At 42.2% G+C, this 24,064-nt stretch overlaps 1 protein-coding gene across 1 annotated transcript; it reads left to right on the top strand.

The window, feature by feature from the left end:
- Nucleotides 1-2,315: 2,315 nt before the first annotated feature.
- On the top strand, nucleotides 2,316-22,182 carry klf13 (Kruppel-like factor 13). Its single transcript, XM_034204842.1, has 2 exons — nucleotides 2,316-3,147; nucleotides 15,699-22,182. The coding sequence occupies exons 1-2, from the start codon at nucleotides 2,670-2,672 to the stop codon at nucleotides 16,001-16,003; spliced, it is 783 nt and encodes a 260-aa protein (XP_034060733.1). The 5' UTR covers nucleotides 2,316-2,669; the 3' UTR covers nucleotides 16,004-22,182.
- The last annotated feature ends 1,882 nt before the right edge of the window (nucleotides 22,183-24,064 follow it).

Genomic DNA, 24,064 nt, shown 5'->3' on the forward strand with positions numbered 1-24,064 from the left:
AAAAGGAGAGACATTTCACCATTTGCCTCTCAGTGAGATTTCTCATATTTGTTTTAAATGATCACTTCTACAGCTGCTTATTACCTTTGGAGAGGTTTAGCTTGTATAAGCTGCAGCTGATTTCCTCACTCTTCTCTCTTTTGGCCTTCTTGTGCTTGATGCCCAGTGGGAGTTGATAAAGACTTGCAGTTTCTACACAGCTCTGGGAAATAACCCTGTGAAAGAGGAACCATGCCCTCTTGTCGTGCTCTCGTTCTAAGAGATCGCCAAAGCAGCGCATGAAACACAAGAACACCACGTTTTGTGGTGAAAGAATATGTAAAATAATACAGCCAGATGGCCTTCTGAATGCCACATCGCCTTGCTCACGCTGAACACTGGGAACTTTCTAGTGTGGGCTTTTGTGCACAGTGCTGAAAGTGTGCATTCATTCTCACAGGAGAGCATCAGCTGCGGCAGGAAAGCAGGTCTGATCCTGTATCGGCAGAGTGCGAGTTTATTAGTACACTTAATTAAACTTGTCTATTTTTTTTAATTGGGCTAAGCTTTAAGCTGGATAAATAAGAGATGAAAATCCAATTAGACAATGCTCACTGGAAACATTATGTACTACATTTTGTTAAGCAATTGCATCTTTTTTTCCTGGAACATTAGGGTTAATTTAGGTGCAGGGGGTTAACAAGGACATTCATCCGTGTCCTTTTCTAATAATCAATAGCATCAGCTGGTTTGTATTCTGCCCGGACTTTGTATCTGGCGATATTCTATTTTCCACATCGACTGGCTTCTGTGTTTAGAAAACTCTTAACTTAAAAAATAATAAAAGTTGTATTGATTTATTTTGAACGTCTGATGTTTATACTGACCAGCTGTGAAACTAGCATCATGAACAGAAGGATTGCCGAAAAATAACAAAACCTCCATATCACACAGTTTTGACTCTTTCCTCCCCACAATGGTGTCACTTGTCCCTCGCTGGAGGATAAATTGAAGAAGACATTGCCTGTGGTGGCTGGCTGGCTTTCAATTGGCAGGGACCACCGAGTTGCTCAGAGGATTGTTTGAGGTAAATTGCTACTTTGCTGAAAGGAAGCTGCCATCTTTTAAAAGGAAATGCACAAGCTGTTGATGTTACAATGAGCAGAATATCTCTCTCGAAATAGGTCATAATCACAAAAAATCTATTAATGAATGTTTTTTTCGAGTTGTTAAAATATCTAGCTATTGTAAATCTGTCGTCATATATGCATTTTATGTATTCAAAATAATTGAGCTCTTCAAAACAAAACTGTACAAAGGCTGTGTAGAAGATTTGTTTTGCCTATATGTGGTATTTTAGCAGATTAATTTGGCAGTAAGAAACATTCACACGCTTTGCTGGGGCATCAATTGGTTGGTTGGCCTGAGGCCCCAGAGTGTGTTGATCGCTCCAAGAAGCTGACACAATAATATCAGTATCAGGGACATCTTGTTGATGATGAACTGCAGTCCATTTTGCAGACCCAAACTCAGTTGTTTTGAAAATATATTTTGTAACTTCTTGTAACGTCATGTGTGATTGAATTACATGTTACAGGGTTAATCAGTATGGTTTTATTGTGATTTCCCTCATCAGGTTGGTTAAAGTCAAAAGTGTTGCACATTCAGGGTATAAAGAGGAAATGTTCTAATGTAATATTTCAACACAGTTTATATCTTCTTGCATCAACTAATACTTTAAAAAAGCCAAACTTGCTTTTGCTTGACCTAAAAGAATTATGACTAATTAAGTAGCAGAACATTTATCTGCAGCAATTCTGAATATAGATTCCTAATTGCAATTATTTCTTAAGATTTGAAATCTAAAATAATAATAATTATTGAATAATTGAAAAATAAGTACCTTGAACTTTTGGACAAAATACAGTATACATTAAAAAACAAAATCTTCAAAAATAAAAATAAAGTGTGTCACAATGAATTGCCTGACTTGCATAATAATGACAAATGAATAATTAGTTGCATCCATAACCAACATGCATTATATTTTGGGGGTCAAATAAGACAAAACATCTGTACATGAATACAGGCGTGGAGATGATGCTGCAGAATGCTTCAGCCCTAAAATAATGCATGTGCTCTTCCTAAAGGTCTCTGCAGTGCATAACTGTGTCGCTTGTGAGATACATCATCTGAATGCATGGAGGCAACCTGTGGTGAAACTTCAAAGTAACTCGTGTTGTTAGGTGCATTGGGGACACGCTGCACCCAATGAATGAGCTTCTCCTCTGACGGAGCTGCCGAGCACTGCCGGCCGACACGCCCCCAGCATGGATACAAGCAGCAGGAAGGACTGGCGCTCAGGAGACACTCGCTATGCTGGAGAGTGTGTGAAGCCGCGATGGGAGTTAACACATCCAACTTTGTACAGGTCCTGTCACCGCTGTTGTTGCACTAAACAAATACTCTGGGGTTATCTCTCTCTTGCTCCGAGTGGGCTTGTCTGCATTTTGTCCGAGGCGTTTCTCTCGCAGGATGTTGATGATATTGGAAAGCCGGGTAAGATCATAAAGTCAGTTCTCTCTGATGAGAACGACCTCCTCCTCCTCCTCCTCCTCTCCACCACCACCACACAAAGGGAACCACGGAACAAGTTGTTTTTCTCACGGAATCATTTTTTTATTTTTTGAATGTCATTAAGAATCAGAGGGGGCTGTTTCAAAGACACAATGGATCACTTTGCAGCAGAGTGCCTTGTTTCAATGTCCAGTCGTGCAATTGTTCACGCTCCAAAAGGGAATAGGGAGATTAAACCAGAAACCCCGTCCTCCTCCAGGAACGGAGAGGACATTAAAGAACCTTTGGTGAAAGACAACTCCTCTCTTTTTGTGGTGGCGCGGATTCTGGCGGATTTTAACCAGCAGACTCCCAACAATGTTGCCGAGCAGGCAAAAATAAAGGATGAGAGCATGCCGAACCTCATAGATGATGGAATCTCTGCCACACCTACCACCATCTCCGATCTTTCGCTCAAACAAAGAGGCAAAAGATCGCGAGGTCGAACTGAGCAAGAATCACCTCAGAAAAAGCACAAATGCCACTATTCAGGTTGTGAAAAAGTTTATGGCAAATCATCCCACCTCAAAGCCCACCTAAGGACACATACAGGTCAGTTTCATTGGATGTAAATGTTTGATGCTCTGAATATGACTGACTGTAGTTCCCATGCCTTTATGAGAATGGATTATTCAAACTGAGAATACTGATAAGAAGTGTGGTTTCTATTACAATGAAAGCTGTATTTGGGTTGATTGACTGCTAGGTTTCCTCGAGTCATATATGTACAAAAAAATTACGAGTCCACCCAAATGGGAATTTTTGACACACGCAGTAGGCTATTTAAAGTCAGGATTGGTGCATACTTAGTTACATATTTAGCATTGTTCCTTTAAGTTGTGTGAACTTTGCGAAATGTCCTTTTAATTTCGGGTGAGGGAGGGAGGGAGTCAAAAAATAGTGCCACTCCCACTCAAGCCTCGGAGCTTTGTCACTGCTTTCCTCTCTTTCCCCCTGCATTGGACAGCGGGTACAAAGCGAAACTGCAGTGCACTATGCAGAACAAACTCACACAGATCGGGTTTCCACTTCCCTTCTGCGCGCATTCAACTAAACGTTGGCGACAGGTAAAATAAAACCACGCAATGCGCACATCACAGAATAAGCATGCAAAAAGTTTCCAGATCAATCCAGAGAAGGGCTATCAAACGCGCTCCAGATCAGCAGTAGGCCTAGGCTACGCCTGACTCTCTTGATGGACCATACCTCCATATGTGCTTTGCATTCCTCAGGATAGGCTACTGAGAGGGGGGAAAGATGTAGATCGACTCAAATTGAGGGGGTTGATATGTGCCGTGCGGTCGCCTGTCTGCCCAAAGTCCCTTTGTTGTGATGTGCCACACCCCCGCTAGACAGACTGCCAGCTGATCTGGCCAGCAACAGACTCAGCTAGCTGAGCCTCGACTGAGGAGCCTCTCCTCCCCTCTGCTCTGTAGACTGCAGCTCTCACTCCCTCTCCCCATCGCTATCCTCCATGCTTCATACACACACACACACACACACACACACACACACACACACACACACACACACACACACACACACACACACACACACACACACACACACACACACACACACACGTCATCCTGACACTTCTCTCTGGATCCCATAAGAAAAGCCTGGTGTGAGCTTGACCCATATTTGAGTCATGGAACATTCTAATTTCAAATAAACCTATGCAAGAAAATACACATTGAGCAACCCGCCCCCCTTTTTCTGCACAATTCACCCCTCATCTGTCTCAATATTAAAATGTGTGACCCATGCTTACAGGGGTACATTCTTGTCTCATTGTCTATTCTTTCTCTCCGCCTGCCCTTGTATCAGGATACACTCCCCTGTCTGGCTTTCTGATTGGTTCGTGTGCTTTTATCAGTAGATGTATTATCCTTTTAGAATAATTTCGTATGGGTGCCACTGCCATGTGATTAAACTATACAACTGAAAGTACACACCATAGGCCTGTTATATGGTAAATTCCATTGAATACGTTGGATATTCCTACTGGTTTTGTTGTATTCAAGTCCAGTTGGATTAATTATTATTAAGAATTACACAACTGTTTGTTCATCTTGGTGCAGTGGTGTCTATCAGTATTTGGGAAAATCAGGGATAAGACACTGATTTGACTTATGTATGTATAAAGTAGGTCCATAATGCTCCAGGATCAACCTTATTGGCTTCCTTGAGGAAATAAAATGCCTTTGTCTCCGTGTGCAGTTACAGCCTATCAGCCGTTCTATTACCTCTTTTTATTTTGAGCATTTTCTTTCTTTTGGGATACAGTCCTGTGTTTGGTTCTGATTGGTTTGTATACACTAACATTTCTGATAATGAGCACGATTTCTGCTTATTTGATTGGATGTTCACAGAACGTGAGTCATCTCACTTCAGCTGCCTGGTCTCAGCCAAACTTGCAGCAGTGCTCCCTGTGCTCGCCCCCCCCCAGCCCTGACCATGTGTTTTTTGTGCAGTTTTTTTTTGCTCCCCATAAGCCCTCCCCTTGTCTCTTTGCCTATTAAGCGTTTCCTTTCGCCCGCCTCTCTGTTTGGATATGCTCCCGCGTCAGGCTTCTTGATTGGTCTGTGTCACATTAATTCTGGTAATAATGGCTCTTTCTGCTTATTCGATTGGATAGTCCCAGAATGTGGGTCATCTAAGTTCAACCAGGCTGCCTCAGCCAACCTTGCAGTGCTTTCATAGAGCCAGACTCTCGCAGTGTGCTTCCCTTCAGCCCCTACTAGCAGAGTCAGGAGAGAATAGATTCCAGCCCAGTCAGTCCCAGCCAAACACCACTATCTATGTGAAGGGGGAAACACTGCTGCAGATTCTAAACAAAGAAACAGGTGTAAGCCAGCCTCACTTGACCTCTGTAATCTCAGCGTTTGCAATAAGTGTGTGTGATTAATTATTTGAGTGTAAGAGGAACTGAAATCTGAGCTACATTGTATTTCGTAGGAAAATCAATTCTGTTAGTAGCCTAAATGAACTTCACCTACTAGTAATGTCTTCGATCTTAAAGGTCCCCTTTAAGCCATGCAAGAATGTTGCTTTATTTTACGTTATGATGTTTGTCATGATGTTTGAAGGCCATAGCTTTTAAAAAACTGTGTTTTGTTAAATTCAGATTCAGTACTAGTGGATTGCATATACATTTTAGCAAACTACTCAAAAATGTTCAAGTGCAAGTTCTCCTAAACTAAAAACTACCTTAGCCAAGAAGATAGTTTCTTCTTCATTTGGGTCTCCTGATGATATATTTCCTGTTAGTTAAGTTAATTGCAGTTCTTAATGTAATAAAGCAATGTACATTTGAAAAACAAATTCAAAAGCAATGGGTTTTTAAGGAAAACAGTGTACTTCATTACTACATTTTTCGTTATATAAAAGGCCTGTTGATTATCCTAAGTAACTGGGAACTATCTATTTAAAGATAATACAATGTCATTGACTTACGGTGCACAAGTAAAGATGATTTCCTTTAAGATTTGTTCTCAAACCCAGTTGTCTTTCAGTTTAGGAGGGTCACCAGGATGCAGCAGACATTAGGGAATACGCTGCATTTAAAGCACTCATTATGCTGTATCGAGTTTGATGGCGAGGAATCCTACACAGTTAAGGGGTCTAAGGTTACCAGACAGCTTTTGTCTGATCACCTTTTGTGTGAGGTGGGGCTTTTCTCCAACACATATACTTGTCCTGCAGTATGGAAAATGCAGTCATGTATAACATAACTACTCAGTAAATGAAACAATAAAGGTTGCATAAATTAAAATGCTTTCTTAGGACTTTCCTCAGCACCAGCTGGTTTCTTTTTATACATGTTTTGTCACCTCATTGTCTTAAGAAGCATAACTGACCCTAACGATGAAGACCCACTTTTCCAAGAGGGGTCTTGTGATGATGAATAAGTACATGTTGTTCTCTGTGAAGCCTCATTACTCTGCTGTGGTTGTGTAATGCAGACTGCTTTCTCTAAAGAAGAGATGGCCTCTGATAAGCTCATTACAAGCCATGTCTTCTTCAGAAAGAACAGCCCAGGCCCTATATTTCCCCCCACAGCTGGGCCTCACAAAAGGCCATCTTGTCAGTGTCCGGGACCTATTTGAATTAACGGGACGATCGGGGTCAATACTTCACAAAGACAAAGACCATAATGACATATTTTACAGTTGGTTTGACGTTTTTTCTGGACCTCTTTTGTGTTCTGCTGGGGTCGCTCATATACTGCGAGATGGCCGTAAATCCCTCTTCCGTCTGTCCTAAAAAACATGTGGTACCACCTGGCAGAACATTTCCACTGCCATGTAGACTGCAGTTATTCATGCATGCTTTCTATTTTAAGCCAAATAACTGTGGTCAATGACACTTTTTTAAATGTGAAATTATCCGAAATTCCACATGGAAAAAATAAGCAGGAGTTTATGATTATATACACTGAATCTTTGCCAGTGGTTTTATATTTGGCTGCACTGCTGCACAGAGTGCATAGTGTTCCTGTGTGGCTGGTGGCAGTGATGAGGTAGCAGGGTGGAGATTGGGGTTTTCCTGCTTTTGCTTGAGCCTGACCTTGGCACAGCGATGGGTAACAACTCTACTGGGGCACAAGAGGTCAGTGTGTCTACCTGCCACACCGCAGGATTTCCACCATCCCACCCAGTTGTAAAGCTGACTCCTTGTTTGGGAGATGCTCACAGTTTCCACCAGTCCCCATGATTCGGGTAACATTACAATGTTGTGTTTAAACCATGGTTTAAACCCATGCTGTAGGCCGGACTGAAATATCTCAACTTTAGATATTGAAATGTGTACATTCATAATACACAAAGGATTAATATCTCTGACTTAAGTGATCCCCTGACAATATTATACAGACATTCATGTTCCTATATTATAAGTGTTTATGACTTTGGTTTCCCCTGTTTTTTCTATTTTCTATTTCACTATGAAGTTGACATTGGTGGTTTTGACTGAAATGTCCCAACAACTAATTGATGGCCATGGAAATACATTACAGAACTTTAATACATTCCCCTCTGGATCAATGTAATTACTTTGGTGATCCCCTTATTTATCATCTAGTGCTATTAATGAGTCAAAACTTGAATTTGTCCAGTGCTTTGGTTTAAGACCTGCACTGCAAAACTGATACATTTCTCATCAACCTGACCTGTATTTTGTGCTTTGTTTGGTAATTAGCAGCTTATACTAAGCTATTTAGTAAGTGTCTTAAGTGGACAGCACCAAAATGTAACACCATATTTTAACATTGTCATTGGAAGCATATTAGCATGCAGACGTTATAATTTACATGGAAGCACAATTATACATACCCTTATAAAAAGGACAGCTATAGACTTGTTATAAATTGACTGATGCACTTCTTCTGCTTGATGGTGAGATTTTTAAATTGTGAGTGAAATCTGGTTGGCTGGTGAAGGCTATTTGCAGCAGTACAGCATGTATTTGATCCACGGGATGTAAATAAAACCTAAGTGGAGCCACCATCTTGCCTGTTATAATCCTCTGGTGCCGGTTCCTGCTCCATGAAAGACTTCTCTGAGGCATGTGCTGGTGCACATGCTGTCCACATGCTATCCTATATGGACATGTAAGGGCTCACAGTGGGATAGTTCCTCGTGAATGCTGGAATGTAAATCTGATTTAACTGTGATTAAGCAGCCAAGCATGCATGGTGGATACTTCTAACACTGAACGGCCCCTGTCAGGCAGTTCCCTGGCTGTGTTGCTTTCAGTGGCCCACAGGGCTCATGTATTCTTTAGTCAGCTCTGGAGTAGTTCTATAAAAGCTGCTCTGTCTATCCCCCATCAGCCCCTCCCACCATTCTCCAGCCTGCAAAGCAAAATAGGTGCTGAAACGCCTTGTGTTGCGAGGCCGAGCCCCGGCCACGGCTTGTGGTGTGGTGTTGATTTACCAGCGGCAGGAAGAGAGGGATACAGACCTGTGGAACACTGATCTTTTGCAATTCTCCTGCTCAGAAACCACCAACCGCATCTTGCATGCAAGGCAGGGATCTGCTGTACAAAGATGGAGAATATACAGTGTGGCAGGGTGGGGGTGGGGTAAGATACCGGGATATTCACTGTCAATGCCCTCCATTGATGTAGGCCATTTATTCAGCTGCATCTGCAGCTAATCTGATTAACATTAGAAGGGATGTGACCTCTGCAGCAGAGCACACCCCTGTTAGCTCTGCGCTCACAGGGTCCCTTCTGAGGGTTCATCTCTGACTGCTTCCTCTGTGTGTTGTTCAGCTCAGCTTGATGAGAGAGTTAAGCTAATGTCAATGTGTTATGTCTCTGGCTGGGCTGTTTATGTTCCCCACGGTTTGTAAGGTGTGTCTCCTTTCTCTGCGTGATAAATCAGACTGTGGCAGACCACGACACACAGGGGTGTGGCCCTCAGCACGTAATGAGGAGTATTTTGTGGAGTCTCCGGGGAAGGAGGGTATAATCATCTCCTCTGTGAGACATGAAAATATTTCTCTCCCACTCCCCGTCAGAGTATCAGGTATAAAATGGGACAGCTGGCACTATCTCCAGCCTTTATCTGCTCTTGTGGTGAGGCCTCTCACAATCTAGCAGGGCTCTGGCTCTTTGTTTAGTGCTGGCTAGTGAGGATGTCTATCACATTTGAGATATGGTGTCAGACTCCTTCAGTGGAATGAGCTGGCTGTGAGGAGTCCCTGCTCCCACCTGCAAACACCCAATGTATTGCCGCAGCTGTTTGCTTGTCCTTAGTTAACCAGGGTAAGATAAGGAGACTGCCTGCAACACATCAAGGTTGCAGGTTGTTTTAGCAAGCACTCAAGGCTGAAAGAAAGTGCCCACTCTAACTAATTGAGGCAAATGTGATGAGCTGGTTAATGCTGGCCAGCCACCCTTCCCTTAAAGAGTTAAGAAAATGAAGTAATGTATGGCTAAGTGTGTGCAGGAATCAGACGGTCACACTCGACCCCACTGCACGTCTCTGGGGTGAATGTCAATAACCAAGGGGAGTGAGTTACGGTTAGTTTGCACAGCCTGTCTGAATGAAATGCATTTCAGGAGTGCCCCTCCTGCTGAGAGCGAGCCTGCTTCTATTGTTCACAACCCGGCAGCTATAGGCCCACAAGGGGATGCATCCTATTCAACGGCAAGCAAGGTCCCTCTCAAAAAGACAAAAGATGATAATAGATCAAATTCTCCCTGTTTTCTGAGCTTTCTTTCCAACAAGACGGTCCTCATCACTAGCAACTGACCCACCCACGGCTCTTTATTGCTGCGGCAGAGACAACTTATTCTTGTTTGCAACAAACGCTGAATGGAGTTTCTGAGAAAACAAGTTTTCACTGAGTTGTTTTGTTCTCCTACCGAGTTAATTTGCCATAGAAGAGCAGCCACGTAAACAGTTCTGATCTCAGATATGTTTCAGATCAAGCAGTGCTGTTGTTTTTCTTCTTGGGACAGACCACATAACTTTGTAAGCCTTTGTTGTTATTTTTGCAAATATCAGAGCCTGCATATACTGCTGTGTGTGAACGATGAAAAAAGGAGCTGCAGAAGCTTTTAATGTATATTCTTTGTTCTGCACACAAATGTTAGTGTTCAGATCATCTTGGCACGTGATGTGTGGTGTAGAGGGATAGGCTGCGTACGGTTGGGTTAACCCTCTCTACTCCAGTGGTTTAGCCGAATGAGGTACTCGGCAGTCATTTTAGTATTACCCAAAATCCCATGGATGGTTGTCTGCTGGCTCCTGGTTGGTTACAAGTCATAGTCTGTTGTAAATAAGCAAACAAATTACAGGATTGTGCTGAGCCCTGACCCTGGAGTTTGTGGTATCCCTCTTATTTCATGCTGCCAAGCTGACTGTGCCACTAAGCCAGCGCTGTAGTGAGGTAGCTCCAACTCTAATGAGCTGACTGACTTATTTTTACTTTCCCTACTCGAGCTGTTTGCTTGAAGGCTTAGTGTGACCCTTGTTTTTGTTATGAACCCAGTAAAAGACATTTCCTGTTCTCACTGTGCAGGCAGAGCGATCTCAACCTCAAGGTGATCTCTGATGTATCCACATGAACGGTGTTTTTTCCTCTTCTCACTCTGCAGAGCTATTTACTCTTGCTCTCATATGGCAGGCTTACACAAATGTTTCAGCTGTACACTGTATGAGTTTGACTCATGCCTGAGGACACACCAGGAATGTTATCTACTCTCGTTTAAAATGCTGGTAGCTGTTGTTGGAGCAGGTGACCGAGTTGAGTTTATGTGCCGCTGCTCCCGTACACCAGGGGACATAAACCCTGATTCCATTTCTGTTGACCAATTCTGCAGAAAACGAGGAGCCAAAGATTCCTAGATATGAATGAGAGACGGATGGTGGGAAAGAAGCAGAGATGAGCTGTTTATTTACTGACCCAGTGGCCTCAGAGAGAACAGTTGTATAACAAGAGTACCTGTGACATAATTGCATCGCCTTGGAGGGGGGACACTCGTGCTCAGTAGGAATACAGTTTGCGCGCATTATGTAACTCACTTTGCGCGTAACTGGGTCACTGTGTTCGTTAAGAAAAAGCTTCCCCCGTTACCCCCCTTCACCCTCTACAACTGACACATTCTGAGAAACTCAAACCACACCCTGGATGTGGACGCTGCCAAAAGATGGGATAACCAATTGGTGGGCCTAGCATCCCGATCGCCACAATGGCCTGCTGTGACAACACTGTAACTAGATGGGAATAGGAGCAGGGCAAGGAGAGTAGCTCGCAGCAGAGATACTGAGTAATAGCTGCAGTCTCCTGAAATATCTCAGTGCCATCCTCTAAGCTCAGACCCCTATACTTTTCATTCATGATTAAGCCGTTTGTTCCCTAAACCTCCTCATTGTTACCAGTAAATTGGTTTTCACTCCTCATTGAAATCCCCATCCTCATGTTATGAAAGAATCACAATTAATTGGGGCATTGCATGTTTTTTTCCGTTATGTAAGTGAACCTTTGAAGGCTGACATTAAAGCAGCAGGATTTTTGATGCATATTCATATTGTTGACCTAAATGCCAAAAGCAGTTTAGGAGGTGAAAATGGGCAGCTTGTGTGTTAATTTATCATTTTCTAAGAAGTCACAGAGCTCTAAATAATTTGATGCGTCTCGGTGAGTTGCTGTTGGATACCTGATGCTTCCACTATGAATGCATTACTGTATCAGGGCAGTAAGACTGGATATCTCAGCCTGCCTCTCTGGTGTCCTGTTAAATATTAATGTAGTTGGATCTGTTACACTGGTTATTGAGCCTTAAGCAGCTAAGCTCTACTTTTTTGTCAATAACTCATTTTGCAATGCCAGGTGACAGCACATGCTGCTTCCCTTGCTAATAAGGCATGAAATCAGACTATCATGAGTCCCTTCAACAAGATGAGTGAAAAGATAAACCGCCTCCTTTTATCCAGGGTTCATTTCAGGATGTGTGCGTAGTGTAAAACAACCAAAGCTCTTCTTTTCTTTTTTATTATAAGTCATGCATGGCAGATGGTTTCTTTTTGTGTTTACTCTTACAGCAGAGTGTGAACCGCATAGATGTTCTGGGAAAAAGGAGACAAGGATATGTGTGGTGTGTTTATGCAAATGTCTATATGTCAGTTACAGATTTTACATACACTAAGCACGCAGGAACTGTAGTGGGCAGGGCCGACTTAGTTTGTCTGGAGCTGAGGTGAGGCGTCAGAGGCAGAAACACAGACTGGGCTGTCTAGACTTGCTCTGTCTGTCTGCATGTTTTGTAACCATGCAGTATAGGGGGGGAGGGACAGAGGCTAGTAGTGCACCAAGTTCTTGTTTTTGAGACTCACTGGCATCAGGTAGCATATGAGTGTTTGATGCTGAACAGCACTGTTTTCATTGATGCCCTGAGGGAAACCACAGAACAAAGAAAGATTTTGGCAGGCCTGTGATTATACTCATTTGTCATGCCACCTAAAAACATTCGTGCATCGAGGTCTATTCCTTTTCATACCTCAAATCCTTGGTATAGACGTGCGCATGTTGATTAAATGTTATTATTTTCATGAAATAACCATACCATTCAAAGAGTACGGAGGGCCGCCCTTTGCTATAAGACTGCAAGGTCACGCTGGTAAAATTTGAACGCTGGATGTAACTATTGTCAGGCAGAAACTCACTGAAATGGAACTAAAAGGAATACCATTTATTACACATATTGGCCAGTCGATGCACAACGCTGCATTTAGGCTCCATGCTGTTTCCACATCAGAATGGAAGGAAACCGCAAGATATATAGTACCATCTGGCATTGACTAGATTTGTGTCAAAGCCCACTTTTATTGCCTGATGGAAGGGGGAAGGGTGTAATTTCCCATGTGCCGAGTCACAGATAGTTACATGTTGGAAAATGGTCTGGGTAACCATTGTGAGTGTGATTAGCATCTGGAGCTTAGATAATTAAACTGTGCCTGCTCCTACAGCACAGCGCCAATTTTTGGGTGATTTACCCCAAGTCCCACGTCTCACTACAGCCTTATTAGTCTCTCTTCAAAAAAATTGATATATTTTGAAGACGTTTTGGGTTGTTTTTAGGGATGCACGATATTGGGTTTTTGAAACCGATACCGATACCGATAACTTCCTGCTTCTCAAGACCGATACCGATAACAAAAAAATGTTTACGCCACTAATTATTTTAACACGATTAACGCATGTGTATTTTTTTTCCTCGGCCGCCCCGTAGTTTCAGAGCGCATCGAGTTTAAAATACCATCTACAAGCTGATGCTGACAGCCCCGCTCCTGCCGCCCGCTTGTGGCAGACCACACTTCCACGCTCACCGGCAGGCACCGACTGGCCATCTGGACGACCGGGAGGGTGTGTGTATGTGTGGCCCGAGCGAGCGAGAGAGAGACCTTACGTGCATTGTTGTTGTTAGCATCTGGTGCTAGCTAGCTGCGCTAACGGATATAAGGAGCTGTTTAAATGAAAACAGAGGAGCGACATTTCGCCACAACTGCGCCGAGCACTTGACTTTATGCAGGAAGCCAGACAGTGGGACATTGTACGAAAAGTCAGCACACTCAGCACGGATAGTGCGCAACATGATTGCAGCGTCCAGGCAGCTCCGGTTCGAGCATATGCCTTGAGTTGCACATAGCTCCAACGCTCATACCACCGACTACATGTTTGTTTACTGTCCTGGCTTCACGGCCGCACACCATTTACGTCACAGCCAGGCATGAGTTAGGGAGCGCTGGATTTGTGAAGAACTCCCCTCTTCCTAAACCACTAATACCACAGTACTGGCAAAACGGGAGGAGCCGAGTGAAAAACAAGCGCCCCTCATCCCAATCCACCCACACCGCAGTATTTTTTTCTTTTTTTTTACCCAAAAAATATATTGTATATTATCGGGGCTATTAATACTGGTATCGGTTTATCGGGATGACGTCATCATTTCTAATATCGGACCGATCATTATCGGGCCGATAATTATCGTGCATCCCTAGTTGTTTTTATATCTTTCCCTTTACATCAGCCCTAGCAACAAATCTTGTGATCCTTATTCTTTGATGACTCACTAAATCTACAATGTATTGAAAACAACACAGTCTTGTTCAGCAGGCCTGGACAATCTTTATAAACTGTGCATGGCAGGCTTCATGGCTTGTTAACCTGTAAACACCTTACAGTGACTACCATGTGGATCATGGCGAGCATCACGATACGTGTCTTGTGTTTCATAGTTTTTATGTTTCAGTGAAACAGCGACCAACTGTTTTTATGTTTCAGTGAAACATAAAAACAGTTTTACTCACTGACACTATCTTTACTTTAGACTTAAAGGGGACCTATCATGCAACATGCACTTTGTGATGTCTTTTATACATGTGTCCCCGGTGCGTCGGGGAACTCACGCAGCGTCAGAAAATAAAACCCTCTCTCTTTTCCTCCGTACCCAAATCTTTTAAAAACGGGTGTACAACGAGCGGATACAGATTTGCTGCCGATATGATGTCAAATCGGCAGCGGACCCACAGAAAGTCGCTATCAGAAACAATGCCTGACGTGTTTTGGACGTAATCTCGTTTTTGTTTAGATTAGCAAACCTCGCTAACACTCAGAGCTAACCTGTACTGTGTAGAACACATAAAATAAAAATAAAATAAAGAACTCACCCTTTGATAAACCTGCAAGAGAAAAAGCATTTGAGCTCCATACTATTTCAGAAATAATCCTTGACGTGCTTTAAACAGGATGGCGTTTTATCACAGAATAATTTAACTTTATCTCCGGTAGAATTCTGATCAGGCATTAGCTCCGCCTCCTCTTCTTTCTTTTTTTTCAAGCTAAGGACCCAAGATCCACGTTTCTCTAACAGGGCTTCAAAAGAGGGGTTTGAGCAGTATGAGGGATGGCTACAATGGGTGAACTGTTTGGTATTTTGAAAAAAAAAACGTCAGACGTATAGGTATGGCTAGGCTATGGATAGGTCCACTTTAAGTGATTCTCATTGTATGCAACATAAAGCACTTAATGGTGTATTTTGCATGTTTTGGCTAATTTACTACAAAACACACATCATTTACATTCTTGACCTGCATCTCCCCAATAATAGTTTGAAAAATGCTTTTTTCAGTTTTTTATCCATTTGCATCAGCAATGGGCTCTCATTCACCAACAGTGGTCAAATCAACCTGCTTGGACTTCAGTTACACCATACAGTTGCATTTTTCAATATGAAGATTTTAAATGGACGCACTGCAATACCACACAATAATCAGCTCTGGCAAAAATATCAGCAGAAATGATCTTCACTGAGTCCCTCCCAGTAGCCCCCTGTTCAGGGTGCACAGGTGCAAGTAGATTTTCCTATTAGACTGACGTAATTGGAAAACACTTGCCGTATGATATGATACAAAAGTGCAGTGTACTAAACTAGGCTATGACATACAAAACATGGGACATTTTTGGACAATGGCCATCAAAGTAGGCTAAATGATGAAACTAAGGGTCACTGCTCTTACTGTCATGTTACTTTGTTATTGTGATGTTGTAATTTACACTGATGTCTCTCTTTCCCTCTGTGTGTTACAGGAGAACGGCCTTTCCCATGCACCTGGCCAGACTGCAGTAAGAAGTTCGCCCGCTCCGATGAGCTGGCCCGCCACTATCGCACCCACACGGGGGAGAAGAAGTTCGGCTGCCCGCTTTGTGACAAACGCTTCATGCGCAGCGACCACCTCATGAAGCACGCCCGGCGCCACTCAGATTTCCAGCCCGGCATGCTGAAGCGGCCGCACGGAGGCAGCGGCGGCAGCACCACACGTCCCGGCTCCCTCAGTGACTACAGCCGCTCGGACGCCTCCAGCCCCACCCTCAGCCCCGCCAACTCGCCTTAAACTGAAACTCAGTCGCACTTTCAGCCTCTGACTTGCAAGGCCTGTGTTTTCGTCGTAACACTTGTGTTGCACACTTGTCAGCAACCCCCCCCCCCCCTTTGCTATTCCTGCGCTTGCTGTGGTGTACCATACTGTACATAACTGCTTATTGTAGTGCAATTACTTGTGATCCTAAAAGAAGGTAATGCCTTTCCCAGACGGCAATACTTACATTATGTACCATACGTCTGTATTTTTTAAGCTTCTGATCATGACTAGTTGTCCCATGTATGTTGTCAGTCAGCTAAACAAGGTTAAGAAGGGAAAAAACACAGACACCCTGACAGTCTTATCAAAATGGCTTTTTCTTTGTTTTTTTTTAACAAGTGAGGAAAAGGGGTTCACACACACACCTCAGGATTGAAGACAGTTGCTATTTCTGTAGTACCACAGTACTTAACCGTACTCACATTGACTGCACAATATACTCATCACTTTACTCTGAAATTCAACAGGAGTTGAATTTTACGCCCTGCTCAGGGATGGCCTTGTTAGCTTGAAAGAATGAACATGGAGAAGAGAAACATTCAGTACATAATATAGCAGCCTTACACTCAACACAATTTGCACTCTTTGTTTTTTTGTTGGTTTTCACATCTCGAGGAAACTAACCCACCGGTCAATCGTACACAGAACTCATGTTTTTGTTTTTGGAGACTTCATATGTAATGTAATTGCTGTGTGTTAACAAAACGATCCCCCAACCTCGACCTCAGTAAACAAAACACATCTGTTCCTCAGATATTCAGTTTCCATTACACTGGGTTATGTATTTCATTATACAGCGGTGTGCAGTGTATACTGTGTAAATCTGCACTGTGGGAGGATACTATTGGGTTAACAGTTTTTATAGGTAATCTCAGTTGAAGAAACTTTAAATAGAGACAGTTAAGTTTCAAAGCAGCTGGTCATGCTTTTAAAAGTGCTGTATCATCAGCCAGTCACACAAAAAGGACACAAAGGGACTTTAGTTGAAACAATGTTTATCCCCTTCTCAAGCACATAGGAACAAGCACCAAAGACAAGAGTGAATGAAAGCTCTCTATTCAGTCTTGTAAGCCGCCCTTCATTGAGGCCTGGGGCTGGTGGTTGGCAGGATCACAGGTAGAACCAGACAGCTGGCACACTTCCCTCCTGGCTCAGATTTTTTTGTGTTCTCCCTTGAGGAAACAGCTGCATCCCACAAGAAGCTATTCAAAGCCCGCAGGAGGAGTGCTAACATGCCATTCCTGGGTCTACCTGTTCTGTCAAAGAAGGCTCCAACTCCGCCAAATTGCGTAAGGTGGGAGGGTCAAATGTAGGCCAGAGTGCTGGGCAGAGCCGGGACATGGAGCACAGAGAGAACAAAGCGGCTATCTGCAATAGACATGCAAGAGAGGGCTGCTCCTGATAAAAGAAGTTAGGTTTATCACCAGCTGAGCAGCACAGAGTAGGAGACACCCCCATCTTCCTCCCTCCAGACGGCTGACACATTGAGCAGAAAAATGGGCGTGATTAGCGTGATGATTCGAACTGTAGGATAAGCGTATAGAGACAAGAACAACAGTACTACCTAGTCAGCCCTAGCAGTGTGGGTGGGACACACCCAACTCCATCGAAAAAAACTGTTGCTCCAAATTCACACTGATAAACCAGGGCTCTCAAACAGCTGCTTTCAAACTTCTCTCTCGCAAACAAAGGGGGGCTTTTAAACTGTTGAACATTTGAACCAAAACGAACATATCAGCAAGGTGCAGTTTCACCAGCCTCGCATGGTCCTCCCTGTGAAGCTCAGATATCCTGTGAGAAAGCTCACTTGTGTTTCTAGACAGACATGCCTCAATAAGTCAGGCAAAAGGCACAGTAAACCTTCCATGGGGGCGGGCACCACTATCAAAACTGCTGCAGCCCCGCCGGTCTGGGTTATGCCTACACTTTCTCTTAATGCTTCAGCACTACGACCGGAAATAGTTTCATTGATGTGTTTGGTCCTGTCAGAGCCCTCCAGACTGTTGTCATCATTAATCGCGTGTGCTAGCTTCTTTCTACCAGCGACCCTCGCCCTGCAGTCTCGTGCTTCACACTATATGCATGTTAACAACTGCGCCTTGGAAGCGCAGAGGGTTTTTGAGGCGGTCTGGCAGGTGTTAAGTTCATGAATGGCCGTCCTTGTCCCTCGTTCTCCACAGCAGCCATCTCTCTTTAAAGTTGTGAAGAATCAGATCTGTCACATCCTCGTGAAAGAAAACATCCCTTATTTAGATTGAATGCAGTAGTTTCCTAAAAACAACACATGTTGAAAGAAAACCAACCCTCTGTAAGATGTTAAAACAGTTTCCAGACTGTAAGATGACACTTTGAATGCCACTGATCAGCAGCTCTTTGTGAAAGAAGCACTGATAGGGTTTTACATTTACCATTTCTGGGAAAAAAAAGCAACTATGATTTTCACAAACAAACTCTTCAGATAGCTGTTGAGCAGCTTTTTGTAGTATCTATCCGTGACTATTTTTTTGCTTTTATGGTATTTTTTTTACTTGGTTACTAATGTAACTTTTTATTGCAAAAAAAACGTTATGAGTAGCTCCCCCTCAAGCAGGTTTCATGAATTGATTCTCAAACCATAATCTGCACATTTACCTCAGGGTCGACATCCGCAAAGCAGATGATGGGACAGTTTGTGGATTTTGTTGTAACATCAGTTCCTGCACAGAAATGTCTGCCAGCCCCCCCCCACAGGTGTTCCTGGGTGCTCACTGCGGGTCAGTGTCCGACCACACTGGAACACAGGAACGCCTCCGAACGGGGCCCAGCTCCTGCCTAAAATGTCTTCATAACATCCTACAGTTTATACTATTATGCGCCTTAGTAAGCACTGGGCACTCTGGAGCTCTTTTCAGTGAAACGCCCCTTTAAACACCGTTGACCCTTAGTGTCAGTGGACTTACAGTAGGCAACAGGAAGCTCTACCATCGGAAAATAAACAGACTGTGACAGTGTAAACATCCAAATCCATCCAGACTGCACCAGTGACGTATACTGTAGGCCTCCACGGGCAAGAGTGTCTCGTAACTTTTATTCTCACTGTACCAAATCTACTTGAATAATTCAACACAAAAGGCCATTGAACACAGTTTTGTACATGTTCATTTTTACTGTACTTGTTTGTCAAATAATTATTAACCTCCCTGGAAAAAGTTGTATAGTATGTTTGATTTATTTTAGGGCTTTTTTTCTAGATTTTCCATTGTCTTCAGGTCATTTCAGCAACATTTTTGAATATATCACAGCTAAGGTTGACTGTTTTTGTCGGGCTTTTAAAAAGGCACCATGTTTTGTTAAACATAATTATATTCCTTTTTATGGGGTTCACCCCTTTAGTCAGACACACTTTAAACTCTGTTGATGTCAGGATGCAGGTTATTTCCAGCCTGTTATCCAAAAGTTCCTCCAGGTCAGAAACGAATGGATTGTTTGGAAATGACGATAAGGAAAGGAAACCTCCTGACCTCTATGTTCGAAAATGTAAGTTGGAGTGACGTAATTTCTTTATTATTTAGTTTTTTGAACGTTTTCCATAAGAATAGAGACCACAGTATTGCGAGTTAGCAATGTAGTCATACTTTGTATTATTGCTTTTTTTGTCTCATATGAAATGCTTGTATATTTTTTCAAAAATCATACCTCTTGAAATATTTGACTTTTGTTGTATCTTCATATCTTTTTAAAACATCCATCATGTAGCTTAAGTTTGCTTGATGAGTAGCACAAATAATGGTGGTTTTATCTGCCTTGAATGAAGAAGGAAAGAGACTGTTTTCTGTAAAAAAAAAACTAAAACAAAAAAACACTGGGCTACATTTTATATAATCATCCTCTGTTGTCAGGGTCCTACATTCTTGTAGATTCAAAAGGTAATATTTCAAGGAAATAATAAAACCGTATTTTTTATCAATTTATGTTATAAAAATATTTTTAAAAAACCTTCTCTACTGAAGTCCATTTGTCTACGTTTAAACATGAGGGATGATGTCAGCTGTAAACTACTATGATCCTCCACTTCAGCGTTTCTAAATCCAACTTTACGATTGTAATCCTGGTAATATTACAGCTTTCCACATCTGTCAGAGAAAAAAGGACAAATGGACAAACAATGGTCAAAAATAAATACAAGGTTTCTTCACAATGGTAACTGTGTACCAGTTAATATTCGTTCTGCTAATTGTAAAATATATTAAAGTGATTTGGTTGTTGCCTTCACATGTAAAGAACTAACATTAATCTTATTTTTTAAATTCCTATTGATTACATGAATATATCACGGATCAGACCGTCTCATCTTCATGACTGGTCTCAGCGAACAAGCATGATGGACGCATTGTGTGCCAAAACTATACTGGTAACTTCTTAAAGATACAACAGTGGAGGGTGAACAAACCTAGCTACTATCAGACATTTAACAAACTTGTACAGTTTTATAAAGTGTCACATGTTTTTATGTAATGTACAGGATTTAATGAAGCAACTGTATATTTAATATGCAAGTGCTCTAAGTTAAATATTTTTTTTCTGCTTTATGTAAACATTTTTGATTGTGTAGCTTTGTTTTCATTTGGTTCTTGTTATTTAATTTGTACTTTTTTTCTTTTTCTGTACAATACTCAAGCAATGTATAATGGCTTATTACAGGTATTTTTTGACATAAACAATCTTAATGAATATTAACGCCCAACCATTCCAAAGGATTGAAAATTGCATTTGCTATACATGTGCTGCTTACATGGACCCGATGCATTTTTGTAGATTATGAATAGAAGTCTGTCTTGACTGTGAGTTTTTACACGTTGTGAGTTGAGCACAAGGTACGTTTCTCATTGTCAACATTTCCCAGGTTTAATCTCTCCTCTCTCCTCTGCGGGCTCTTTGTATAGGTTAAACCAATTGGAAAGAACAACATACATGCAATATTTTAAAGTAAAGAAATGTATGATATTTAAAAGATAAGGACATACAGGGCATGTCTTCCCTCATGACAAAGGCCTGAGGATCTATGAAATGTTTTAAGAGGCAGCCATGAAAGGAGAGAGTTGTTCTCGAGCAGTGAGAAGGAGCTTTGAGTTTTCGCAGCTCATCACAGCTCCACAGTTACAAGTTGTTACCAAATGCTTTGAAGGGAAAGATGAATGTTGCAGTAATTTTGAACCCAACCCACTTTGGACCCCTGGGTTCAACTTTACATGCTGATAATTGTTGATCAATGGATGTTATGCTTGATATGGACCTTTTTCTACATCTCAAATAAGCAATTTTGTTTTCTTTTTTTCTGAAAATCACTTGAATGAACAAAACCTGTTCAATCATACGAGCAAAACTAATTGTGACTGAGTAAAATATGAGAAACAAAAGAGACTGAGTGAGTAGGAACATGCAGAGTAGCAGACCACATCTGTCTGTACCCTTCACTGACCATGTGGTCTTGCTTGACTGCCTGAACTGAAACTGTACGGCATTTGCTCTTCACTGTAGGAATGCACACTGACAAAAAGGCTTTTCAAGCGTTGGACATATTTGCCCTTAAAGGATTAGTGTGTTCTAGGTTATGCAGTACACAGTGCAGTGAATGACCTCCCTTTAACTAAAGAGAGAGCCTCTCACCAGCCCCTTGGTTCTGTTTCCGTACCTGTTTGTCCTCAGTGTAATGTTGCTCTCTTGATACCTCTGTGTGTTTCCCCTCTGCCCATCACCATCAGTTGCCTGTTGTAGTGACTCTGTGGTGCTGCTTCCCCTTTCAGCACCAGTATAATCTAATCTGTAAATAACTCTCGACTCAGCTATGGCCAGTACATTCTCCGTTGACCTCACTCTAACCTTCAGGTGTCATTTTTTTCTCTCAGCAAACCAAAATCACTACATTCAAGTATTACAGTTGTACAGTTCGGGATTTCTCACACATTCAATGTGCTGGTCTTAGCTGCTCTGCTGTACCTTTTTATGGCATTATTTTTTACATGTTAGACAATATATTGTGACCATGTCCTATGCAAATATGAAAAATAACAGATTGTTGGATAATGTATGTTGGATAATGTATGTTGTCATAACTTGTATGCATGAAATAGTGAAGTTTACAATTGGAAATAAATTCATAAAATAAGCAGCTACAAGTGTTTTGTTGCTCATTTCCTTTTCGCTTAAAGGTCTACTTGGATTTTAGCCAAACAGCGACCACTTTGGCTGAATCAACACACATTATATTAAGGGGTAAGGATTAGTGCTTAAGACATAGGCTAGTTGTATAAGAAGAGAAGAGTTGTGAAAGCTATTTGTACGGAAAAGAAGCAGGAGATACAACAAATTAATTGGTGAACTTCAGAGTTGCTGGTAGGCAGATTAGTTATCCCTTGACTCAGCCAGGATTACTGTTTCCCCCTGTTTCCAGTCTTTATGCTAAGCTAAGCTAACCAGCTTCTAGCTGCAGCTTTAATGTTATTAAACAGGTTTTGTTCTATTCAAAAGTTTACTTTGCAATTGTTTCAATAACTACGAAAAGCTACTGTTACTATTTTCTTGGGTTGGCTCTTAGTAAAATGTTAAGCTGGTCAGCACTGATAGAGTCTATATTTCTAGGACTTTTATTGTAAAGGGAGTTTGCAACCTAGAGGTAGACAGAATTGCATTTGAAAGTAATGCGTTACTTGGAAACCAATCAAAATGCAGATGGTGTCATTATTCTACAGCCGTTATGTTGTGCAATCAACATATACTGTACTTCATAATCACAAGTTACAGGAACAGTGTTGCTCATTCATGTGGGTAGAAAGAGTGGGTGTTATTTATTTTTTAAGAAGGAAAGTAGTCTTGTGAATGTCAGATTTATATAAATCCAGTTTATGAGAATTACAGCAGATTAACATAGAAGTGGGTGCAATGATATGTCCCAGTTGTCTCACAGCCTTTCCTCACAAGCGTGCAATGAGCTTCAGTATTTTTCTTGCAACAGGAAGTACACCTTGTTCCATTATTTCACCCATGCAAACATTTACAGTAACTGCTGGGGTATCAACAATGGGTGGGGCACCAAGTGCTGGGGACTCCTTCCTTCCTTATTGTCTTTCAGGCCAAATAGACAAATCATGTTGCATTTCCTGTATATACTCAGGGCCCTTGAGAAAAAAAGGATGATTTACTTAAGTGTACTTTTAACTCCATGTGACAAGCCAAAGCAGAGTTTATCACTCCATCTGCATGTGCTGTTCCGCAAAATCACCAGCAGCAAGCCTTCATTTCTCTTAAGCCAAGTATGCCCACCAACACCAGCAGAGATCGCAGGCATGACCTGATCTACAATGAATCATCGATGTGGAACGAGACAGGAAGCAAGAGAAAGGACAAAGCCATTCAAATTCTTGATGAGGAGTCTGGTGTTCTCCTTCTCAATCTGCACACCTCCTGTCTCCAGGCAGGTTGGAGAACCCGTACACCACGCTACACACCAGACAAGCTGCCACCCCTGGCACCACCTCACAACGTGGTGTGCCATCACAGCCGGCATGTTCCCAGAGCTTGTTTTTCATATTTGTGTGGCAACATGAGAGACTTCCGCATAGTCCGTTTTCATGTGTTTATATGATGTTTGATTGTCTTGGAGCTGTTGTCAAGGAAGATTGGGCTTTTAAATACAACAATCCTGTATCTTTCCTCCGCATTATGGTAGAGCCTCTTGTCATGCAACAGCAGAGTCTCCGAGTCCCTCTGCAGACCACTGACTGAGCTAATTCACACATATCTTGTCGAATTACGAGAAAGATCTCAGGTTTTGCCAGTTGTGTGGGAGAGGCACATATTCTCTCAGGGGGGCAAGTCTTTCAGTCACGTGTTTATTCTCAGGATGACACATTCTCTCCACTCTAGTGAGTTATTGTGCTGCAGATGCGGGGCAAAGTACAGACAGATATATGAGCAGTGAGAGCTCATCTTGTATCCCCCTGCGTACAGGATGCGGGGGCAGAGGAGGTGGTTTCGGTTTGACTGTTTTATCTCTTC

Source organism: Gymnodraco acuticeps, unplaced genomic scaffold, assembly GCF_902827175.1.
Source record: "Gymnodraco acuticeps unplaced genomic scaffold, fGymAcu1.1, whole genome shotgun sequence".
NCBI classification, from domain to species: Eukaryota; Metazoa; Chordata; class Actinopteri; order Perciformes; family Bathydraconidae; genus Gymnodraco; species Gymnodraco acuticeps.